Genomic DNA, 10,461 nt, shown 5'->3' with positions numbered 1-10,461 from the left:
ACAGAAAAGACAAATAAAATGAATTTTAACTGGTAATGGATATAAAAAACTAAAGTGAATATCAGTTTCATTTCACAGCTCCAAATGCACATTTCAAGAAATGCTTAAACAAAAAAGTGACATTTCACATCTCGATTTAAATATCACCATAATATGATATGACTTACCAATGTGATTCTGGCTAGGGTATTTATGTATTTGTTCAATAACCATTTCTTCACAGAAAAATGAATAAATCAAATTATAGCCATTATCTCTGTAAATGATCACAGTGATGATTAAATATGTGAATTTGAGTGCATTGTCATCAAGTTAGTTCTTCACACACGTTTACATGATGCCTAGTAAACTTATACTTTATGCCTTTATTTAGTCATCGCAAACAGTTGTTATTGGTCTATGCTGCTCAGCGCTGAGAAAAGTAACTGTTAGCATGTTACTTACAGACAGTGTATCGTGTCAGGCGGGGTCTGAGCAATAATTTACAGCGAAAACACCGACAAACTTGAATAAACATTGAATAAAAAGACCTATATTATTATGACACGCGTCCACCTTCACGCTGCTGACTGTCACTCACTGTACACGTGTGTATATCTGCGATGCGAGCAGCAGCGCCGAACTCACTGCGCATGCGTCTTTTCTCTTTTGATATCTTAATATTTCATATCAATGGCTGCCGTTACATTTGTAACGCATCACTTAAATCGAGAAGGAAACCTTCAAGACATTGCCGAGCATCAAGGTGAACATTAGTCTGTTTAGATTGAATCGATGAGCTTCGATCATAAGCAGTCGATATTCGTCCGTATCACCAAAATGGGAGTAAAATTGCACATTTAACCCTTTGCGCGCCGCTGTCGACATTAAACAGAGGTACAGTTATTCTCAACAATTGATGCGTCTCCTTAAAATAATGCTGCATTGACAAACATGTTTATTTCGATGTATTTTTCATATTCGACTCCGTTGAGGACAACAAGAGGGGCTTTGTGTGTACAAACAGTTGTGTGCTCACAGTATTACTGATGTGTGACTCCTGGATGGTTTTCTTATGGATCACATGTCTACAGCCTTTATAAATCAGTTATGCATAGGCCTACACATTTTAGGAATATTTTACAAAGATTCTGTACATAGTTGCAAACCAACTTAAAGACTCTGAATGAGGATGTTGTGAGTTGGCTTCGAGGTCGTTGGTCTGCTATAGACTCTGACAAGACGATCTTAAAACGCAATTCATTCAAATGTAAATGTAAAACAATTGTTCTTTGTAATATACATTAAATATGTGAGTCAAAAACTGCTGACAGGTAATAATTGCACAACAGTTTTAAAGGGATTTTTACCACAACAAGATCTACAGTTTCACAGGTTCAAATAAAGCTTTCTGAGAAGAACTTGTGTATTAAAAGCACTCAGAATGTAATATTTTTGACAAGCCAAACATCTTTGTCTCTGAAATAACATGCAAATTAATTAAATCACCAAAAAATAAATGTCATTCTGTAAGTGTCAGTATAATAAACCACGCAAACACATACGGAACAGTTTCACACCTTTGCATCATACACAGATTTACTGTATGCATGCTTGTTCTGGAGATTTATCTTCTCAGATTTCTTAAAGATGACATTTTCAAAGTTTGATCAAATGTGGTACGATACATTTTTACACTATTTTCCCATTTATTCACCCCTTAGCAGATCTGGCTCATGTCTACATGCGAGCGTAACTTTCTGTCCACAGAAGATGATGCGTCATGTGTCCGGCGGCAGTGGGGATTACTGCGTTAGTGGCAGGTCTTCGTGTTTTGGAGAGGACGGAAGACTCGCAACCAGTCACTTTGATCTGTGCTCCACCAAGTTTTATCCCCCGTTGCCTCCTCAACGCTCACGGCAGATGTGTGTCGCTTACCTGACCCCACCAGCCCCAGTCAGGCCCAAATCCACATCATTCCAGAGGGATGACTGCCACATGGAGCCGCGACCCCAGTGCCTCACAGGCCTTAAGGAAAACGAGAAAGCCAAGGACTGTAAAAAAAAGACCGAGGCCGGAAGGTCTGGGAAACGCGGCCGGCCAGCTGGGACTACTAAACTAGCCGGTTACAGAACCAGCACGGGCAGGCCTCTGGGAACCACTAAGGCCGCTGGTTTTAAAACCAGCCCGGGGCGGCCGTTAGGCACAACCAAGGCCGCGGGTTATAAAGTGAGCCCTGGTCGCCCACCTGGCAGCGTAAAGAGTCAGTCGCGCCTCGGTAAACTGGGCTATACGGCATGCGGTGGAGCCGCTTTCCCCTTCAGCATCATGCACAAACCTGGAGCTTGTGAAGAAAAGGAAACTAAAGAGTAAAGTCATTGTTTTTTCTTTGCCTGTTTCATTATGTGACCTTTAATATCAAGGATAGCCTACCAATCAATAGTGTAGTTAAAGGGTTGGTTTGCCAAAATAAAGAAAAAGTCATTCACTTGTCCTTTTTGTAGATAGTTCTGTTTCTTTCTTCTTTTCAACACAAAAGGCAATGTTTAATAAAAACAATCTTTTCTATACTATTGAAAGGGATAGTTCAACCAAAGGTGAAAATTGATCTCATTCCAAACCTGTATGACTTTCTTTCTTCCGCAAAGCACAACAGAAGATATTTTGAAGAAAAGAAACATTGAACCCTGTTGGCTTCTACTGTATATAAACCCGAGTATCTTTTATGTTTCACGGGTTTTGAATGACATTTCAACAAATGTTTATTTTTGGATGAACTGTCCCTTTAAAGTGAATGGAGACAGAAGCTTTCAAACTTCAAGAAAGACACAAAAGCACCAAAATAGTCGTCCGTTTGACTTCTAAAACATGTAAGCAAATATATGAAAGAAAACAATAGCACTGTGTGAAGTTGTTGGTCCCTGAAAATCTCATCCTTCACTGTAGACAAGTACAGCAGTGGAAATGTTTGCTGTCACGGATCTTAGAAAATGTGAGCCTCTAATGCTCATTAGACTTTTTATTGTGCTTTAGTTCTCATTCTTTGAGCCTGTCACCATCCGTCTCCTTTTACTTGAACAAAAAACACAAGTTTCATGGAAGAAGAGTCAGATCATTATTTATATATAAGGCTGCCCAATGTACCTACACATGTTTTTAATCATGTATGTTTTTGTCTAGACCACCAAAAATGTCCCTACAAGCGCCACAGTTCCTCCTCAGTGGCTTCCCCATACGGACTCAAAAAACGCTGGTGCCGATCAGCGTCGCGTCATCCGAAGCATTTTCCCAAGCTGTCACATGTCCAGCGGACAGTCAGTCCAGAAACTCTCTGGCATTACCTCTCCACAGTGCTCTCCCACCATACTCGTGAAGAGAGTCCCATCCAAACAACTTCCACATCTGAACATTACACATTCATGTGATGATGGAGAGTTTCCTTTCTCTCATCTTTCTAAGCAAGGAGCGTATAGGAAGATTAAAATGTACATATTACCACTGACTGTCTGTATTCACAAGTCCATTGCATGTCTGGTTGGATTTAGTAAAGAAAGTAATAATGTAGTTGATGCTTTGACACAGTCACACAATAATGAAGATGCTGAGAATGTTAGATGGGTGCAGTATTTTTATTGATGCCACTTAAACATCTCGTCCCCATTCCAGCACTCTGCCAAAGACCTAATGTGTGCATGTCATATTTGAGACTAAAAAGTCAACTAAACAGATCTTTTAGTTGTTGCACTATTGTGCAAATAATCATTGACATACATGGGATTTTGTTTCTCGTTTTTTCCGCACACCTTTTTTTCCATTTACTTTGTGAAACTGTTTGTGCATGTGTGTGTGTAGGTGCATATATTTGTACACACAGAAACTCATCAACAGGTGTTATCTTTCTTTTTCTTGTAGATGTTTTACTATTGTAGAACTTGTTTAACAGCACCTGCATTTAGCCTCCTTTCTTACAGGTTGAGCCCAAATACGTTTTAGGATTTTTAATGCCTTTTCCTGGTTTTGCATGGGTGTGTGATTTTCACAGTGTTGTGTAATAAACTGACTGTGAAGTATGACTGAGGTTTGTTGTGCTGACAATACCAACCAAACACAAACTGTTAGAAAGAAAGTTACACCTGCCTGAAAGCAACAAAAATGGCAAACGCAGAAGAAATATATGTTTACAAAAATAAAAAATGACAAAGATTCAGCCTAAGTAAAAAGTCGCCATACTCGGTCCACCGAATCGAAAGCAAGCAGTCACGTGATCAGGAAACATCTGGCACGTCTCAGACTCTATTTGATTTTCTTGCTGTTGTTTTTATCGGTCTTGGATCTTTCCATGGCTTTTCTCTGCCTTTCCTCCTGGTGCATCATCTGCAAGCGTATCTTCTCATCACGCAGTCTAAACCGAAATGTAAACAATATATATAAATATATACTGTATATATAATATATATAGTACATACAAGCAGACAGCGAATATTCTTTAGCAGTTTTTAAGATGTTGACCTCACCTGATTCTCCTCTCTTTCTCTTGGGCACGTTCAGCTATACTCATGCGTTCACGCGGAATCATTTCTGCATTTTCCAGAAGCTCCACCAGTTTCCCCTCGATCGTGGTCAGCATCTGCAGAATGCTCAGATTGGCTGCGGTGTCCCCCACGCAGCAGCGAAACACCTCCTCAACTTTACCACTCAACAGCTCAAGAGTGTCGTCCTGAAAGAAAAACATATTCCAGTGTGAACTACATCAACAAGCAAAGGTTTTTAGTTTAAAATGTATTTCAATCCTCATTTTGTCTCATTTGAAATTATTAGTCATCCTGAGGCCTCCTTGAAAGTCAGCTGGGTCCCCTGTTGAGAACCAGTGACCTAGAGTCGTATGGAAAGCCTTTATGAGCAAAGCTAGAAAGAGGCAGGATATTATTTAATATAACTCTGTGTTTGGATGGAGAATGGAAGTCTGTTTTATTAGTAAATGCCTTAACTAACATAACTAATACTAAATGATGTCGATTTTCAGCATTTATTCATCCAATACAATTGTTCATGTCAACAGTTACAACGTTTGACTTTTAATGTGTACTAGTAAATGCTGAAATCAACATGAACTAAGACTGCTGTAGAAGTATTTTCATTGTTAGTTTATGTTAACTAATGCATTAACTAATTGTAAACAAATACCACCTTATTGTAAAGTGTTACCAGGAAGTCATCATAAACACCTGACCTGAGCATGAAACCATAGTAAGGACAGTGCATTGCTGCAAAGCAACTTAACAGAAAACGCATTTGTCCATAGCCGCCCTAATAACGGCATGCTTTTACCATTTACTGACATGAATGAAACAATTACTGACAAACATACCTTTGTTATCAAAAACTGCAATCCACCTTACTTGGGTAAATCTGGAGGGCAAATTCATTCTGGTTTCTCTGCACTTTCTTATAGTTGTTTAAACAACATAAATTACAAATATGGCAAATGTGGAAAAAAATTAATGAGTTGGTAACAAGCAACAAACCAAAAGGTCACTGATGCATAGTTTAGTTCGGGGTGAAACGATACATTAACGCATTGTTTTCTTACCTGGTCCTCTGGTTTGTTCTTTCCAAAGCCGAAAAGTTGGCATCTCTGTTCCAGCTGTGCTGTTCTCTCTGTTTCCCGCTGAATGGTGTCCATCATGACATCAGTCTGCTCTTTTAGCTGTTTGGATTCAGACTCTCTACATAGACGCAAACAAACAAACATGTGAGCGTGCCTTTAAAATCCACGCTAAGGTCTCATAATCCAATTTCAAACTTTTACATGGCCTCCCTAAATCAATATCGAGGTAATATTTTCACAGAATGTTCTTTATATCATCAGCATCATCTGCTGTAGAGAAAATCTGTGCCGGGGCAATTTTAAGAATGGGTCGCACATCTTTTTTCGGGTGAGCTCAGCGGTCTGCTTGAAGTCCTCCAGAGACTCTTCTGTGTCTCTGGTGTTCTGGATGAGAGACAGGGTCTGCTCTTCCAGCTCGGCCATCACGTTCAGCAGCTCCTGAGGATCGGTGAAGAAAAGCTCTGGCTCCTTCTAAAACAAATCAAAGCACAGTCCTTAAAAAGTTGGCTTCAGTGTAGAAGGCATCCAACAACCTGACAAATCACTACTATAAACATCAATGAATTATAATTTAAAGGTTATATGTAGGAATATGAATCCTTACCTCACCATCTGAGCTGTCAGTCTCAGGTGCGGGTCTTGAAAAAAAGAAGAACATACAGTATATTTATATAAATAAGTCATGCAAACATGCAAAGCTGTGCAGTCAGTGTTATGGTTTGTACGTACGTTTTATTGCTCTGACGGCTGGACTTGTTTCTGGATGAAGTCTCTCGAGAGGATGAAAGCTCACGAATCACTCGGCTTCCTCCAGCTTTATATGGAAGAAAACGAGCTGATTATAAACCTGTTTATCATTCGCACTTGTTGTGTCACCAATATCTTTTTTTCACTGTACATCTTATGTCTGAAGCCGTTGAAATCTTTTTGGTTTCTTCGGCACGTTTCCCATCACTCTTAGCAGAGCTCGTGCTCTTGGATCTCTCTGGCTGTGAGAGCATCAGTAGAAACTCTTCATACTTTTTATACTCATTCAACATGTCCTCATACTTGGCGATATCACTACAGGGGAAACAAATTAATCTGTCAAAAGCTGGAAAGATGGTGTTAAATAATGAAGTATGAAGTCAAATTGGAACCTCTTGACCGCCACTATTTTGGAGGTGATCTTCTTGATTTCAGCTATTTTCTCCAGCTTCACTTTCGTCTCCTGCTCAGCACTAAACACAGTAAATAGTTGTACGCATGATGATAAAACTCTTAATAGGAATGCTGGGTGAATGTGTTTTTCGTTGCGTATGTCTGTAGAAATAATACATGTTGATAGCCTCCACTGAGTTCTTATCATTTTCTTTGAGAAAGTCTTCAAACAAGACGGTGTTCTCTTCCAGGAACTTCTCAGCTCTTGCCAATTTTCTTTCTTCCTCTACAGCCTTTTGCTCCAGCAGCTGAATCTCTCCTCGCTTTACAGCCAGAGAATACTGACAGAAAAAGAGAGACCGAGATAAGACTAGAATATAGACAGATCAGTCCAATAATGTTCCCCAGGTGTATATTCTTACCTCCATTAAGAACAGTTCACGTTTCTTAGTGATGTATTCCTTCATGCTTCCTTTATCAATATTAAGGTCTAAGACAAATAAAGCACAACACAGCGCTTGTTTAAGGCCGGGTGAAGTCACGTTTGATGCAGTTGTAATGTGTGTTTTCTCACCTTTAAGCATATAGATCCTCCTTGACGGTTCCTCTTGTTGAGGAGTTTGTGAGACTGCTGTGTCTCCTCCATCAGTCTGCATCAGTCTGCTTTGTGTCATTCGGCGTGCACGCGTCACTTTCTCATGGACGGGTAAAGCCATCTTTCTCTGGTGTTCCTGCCGTGACAGAGGGCACAGAATCATGATGCTCAGTCAGAACGGTTCTTTTATATTCTTGTTGGATACATTTCTTGATGGGATAAAGAAAACAAACCAGCTTCTTCCGACTTCTTTCTTTGTTCATCATCTGGAAAAGATTGGTGTTTTGTTGAGGGATTCTGAAGGGATTCACATCATCACTGCTGCTCTCTACACACACACACACACACACACACAATGAGGACATCTCATACTGTCTGAACATCATTACACATTCTATTGTTTGAATCCTTTTGTAATCTGCTTATTCAGCTGTGCCGTCCATCTTAAAGAGAGGGTAAACGCAAACATGTACTTACCCTCATGCCGTTCCAAACGTGTATCACTTTCTTTCTTCTGAATTTCTATCTGTTTTTCTAATGTTGAAAAACTTAATTGCATCAAGTTGTCGGTTGATAAAAGTACAGAAGTTTTTCTTGACCTTGGAATATGCAGTAAGCACTTTTTTCGCGAGTGTGTTTGGTTGCCTCGGTAACCGTTCCTGCACACTTTGACACCAACAGCAGGGGGCAGAATATTGCAAAAGATTGCGCTTTAGCCCGCCCCGTTTGATCCCTTTCGCTCGCCGTACTGCAGACGGTTAGCAGCGTGACCCGGAATCTATTGACCAGAAGCAATGAAACCAAATATTAACGCCACAATCACCGAAAGCCATGTGTTAAATTCGCGAAATATCTCTTGACTTTAAAATGAACCCAACATCAAGCCGAAGCAGCAGTTTCGCGCTGTTCGCGTTGTGTATCGTGGGAGTGGTGAGGCTGTCATATGCAGGTAAACACTGACGATTCATGAATTCTCTTAGTTGCACTTTCTAGACATACAATGGAGTCATGTTTTGTGCTGTTTGTGTGTCATGTTTCCAGATGTAGATGAGGTCCCCGAGTTCAAAGCTCGCGATGGATCGGATGAGGTTCAGCCACAGAGACGGCAGTTCAAGACGGCCGAGATGGCAGATGCAGTGATGGGAACATCCCATTCTCCCGTCATTGAGCATGTCATTCCTAAAGAGCTGCAGGAGTCTCTGCTGGGAGAACCTTGTGTCGATGAGCAGTGTAAAGCTTCGTCTGAGCTGGAGGAGACACATGAGCCCGTACTGTCAGCAGTGATTCCCACTGAGCCCATCGACACGAAGAGCCAGAACTCCACGGAGACTTCAAAGGCTTACAAGGTCAACTGTGATAAGAGGAACATTACGGGAATAGAGTTCTTCACAATTCAAGTTCTCAACACCTCTCAGGTAAATGCATTAGGGTTGGACAAAACAATATGAACAACAGCCAGTGTTAGGGTGTTGCAGCTGTATGTATGTATGTATGTATGTTAGGGAGTCACTCCTGACGGGAAACCAAACAGGAGCAAATGACCGCTGCACAGCACATTTCTAAGGTTAATCGTTAAATTTAATATGAGAGCAGTAATGGCATGAACTGTTAAATATTATCTATCCCACAGGACCTGATGGAGCTTTTGAATGCCAACGGTACAGAGTGTTCCTTGGTTCTCTTTTACACAACATGGTGTCAGTTTTCTGCAAGCCTCGCTCCTCATTTCAACGCTCTGCCACGAGCCTTTCCCACAATGCACTTCCTCGCACTTGATGCGTCTCAGCATAGCAGGTTGTCCGAAATAATGTATTGTTCACATGCTGAAATTTACTCTGTACCTTTACATTTGCCATCTCTGTAGGGGTGCTTCTTATATGGTTATGATGATATCTTATATCTTGCTCTTTTCACAGTCTATCAACACGGTTTGGAACGGTGGCTGTCCCCAATATACTTTTGTTTCAAGGTGCCAAACCAATGGCCAGATTCAACCAAACAGAAAGAACGTTGGAAACTCTTACATCGTTCATAAACAACCAGACAGGTGTGTTTTAACCCAAAATGGTCACGGTTTTATTTCATGTTTTGTTGTATAATACCAAAAACTGGCCATCACTAGTTGGCTTGATTCTTTAATGAATACAGTATATGGGAAAAAAATTCTCACTCTTTGTAAACATTTTTTTCCAGGATTTGAACCGAGTCCAGATCAAGCTGTACGGAGCGAAGACCATTTAGGACCTCTGCCTGCAGTTCCTGTGAAAAGCATTGACTGGCTCTTTGTATTTTCTGTCCTGTTTATTTCTGCCTTTACAGTCTATGCCATTCTTTGCACAGACAGCATCTGTTGGCTAATACCTGGACAAGACCATGAGCACCAGGAATAGAATATGTTGCATTTTCAGATCTGAGTGTTGTGATACATTGTACATACTTGCATAATAAAGATGCACATCATTTACAGACATTGTAAATAAATCGGCCAATATTATAGTTTACTAAGCATTTGATTTTGTTCTATTCAAGTCTTGCAACTTGTGTTAGACTTTAGATAAACCAATGTGTGATTTTGTACAGAGTCAAGGTGAATTAAAATTCCAAAGTAGTTTTCTTAAAGGTTATGTTGGACGTACTGTTATTTATATGAAAGTGTATTTTCTTATAGAAAATCACTGCTCTTGTTTCTGACTTATACTATTCTTGCAGTGTGTACATGTTATGTACACTTAAACGCTTCTCAGTAGTTTGATTGATGTTTGTTTTTTATCGTTTGTCATTACCAACATATGAAGAATTTGGTTCCAAAATGAGATCATGTTTATGATGTTATCCTGTTTTATTGTATTTGTAAGCTGTACTTTTTGTTATTATGGCTTAAATTAAAAACAAAACTACTGCAGTTTGATTGACATTAATTGGAATGCACAATTAAAAAAACATCTCCTCTCATTTTGGAAGCAAACTCTAAATATATTGATCAAGAACTGCCAACAAGGTTATGTCAATTCTCAAAATGCACTGTAAAGATGTGAGAATTAAAAGAGGAAGCTTCAAATGGAGTTTCCCTACTGTTAGTAATTAATACAATTTAATAATTTTCTTTCCCCACATCCTAATAGGAAGGAAAGATGGCTGA

The 10,461-nt window shown here is 39.8% G+C and overlaps 3 protein-coding genes across 6 annotated transcripts; 2 read left to right on the top strand and 1 right to left on the bottom strand.

Moving 5' to 3' along the window:
* The first annotated feature begins 630 nt into the window (after positions 1-630).
* Positions 631-4,137, top strand: cUnh5orf24 (chromosome Un C5orf24 homolog). 4 transcript variants are annotated; one of them, XM_079487505.1, is made up of 3 exons: positions 631-876; positions 1,707-2,348; positions 3,160-4,137. In XM_079487505.1, the coding sequence occupies exons 2-3, from the start codon at positions 1,753-1,755 to the stop codon at positions 3,350-3,352; spliced, it is 789 nt and encodes a 262-aa protein (XP_079343631.1). In that variant the 5' UTR covers positions 631-876; positions 1,707-1,752; the 3' UTR covers positions 3,353-4,137. The 4 variants fall into 4 exon arrangements, with proteins under 4 accessions (XP_079343631.1, XP_079343629.1, XP_079343630.1 ...); XM_079487503.1 differs by having other exon boundaries at positions 1,704-2,348; XM_079487504.1 differs by having other exon boundaries at positions 643-745; positions 1,704-2,348.
* Positions 3,593-7,805, bottom strand: cfap100 (cilia and flagella associated protein 100; the record flags this gene model as incomplete). The annotated part of the gene is made up of 12 exons (XM_079487080.1): positions 3,593-4,381; positions 4,494-4,696; positions 5,570-5,705; positions 5,904-6,058; positions 6,192-6,225; positions 6,317-6,401; positions 6,486-6,649; positions 6,727-6,807; positions 6,905-7,068; positions 7,150-7,217; positions 7,302-7,458; positions 7,800-7,805. The coding sequence occupies 12 exons, from the start codon at positions 7,803-7,805 to the stop codon at positions 4,273-4,275; spliced, it is 1,362 nt and encodes a 453-aa protein (XP_079343206.1). The 3' UTR covers positions 3,593-4,272.
* Positions 7,806-8,016: 211 nt separating this feature from the next.
* Positions 8,017-9,828, top strand: txndc15 (thioredoxin domain containing 15). Its single transcript, XM_079486432.1, has 5 exons — positions 8,017-8,271; positions 8,364-8,737; positions 8,953-9,116; positions 9,239-9,369; positions 9,516-9,828. Exons 1-5 carry the CDS (start codon positions 8,190-8,192, stop codon positions 9,710-9,712), a joined length of 948 nt encoding a protein of 315 aa, XP_079342558.1. The 5' UTR covers positions 8,017-8,189; the 3' UTR covers positions 9,713-9,828.
* The last annotated feature ends 633 nt before the right edge of the window (positions 9,829-10,461 follow it).

Source organism: Barbatula barbatula, assembly GCF_947034865.1.
Source record: "Barbatula barbatula genome assembly, chromosome: 22".
Lineage (NCBI taxonomy): Eukaryota > Metazoa > Chordata > Actinopteri > Cypriniformes > Nemacheilidae > Barbatula > Barbatula barbatula.
This window is presented reverse-complemented; position numbering and strand designations above follow the sequence as displayed.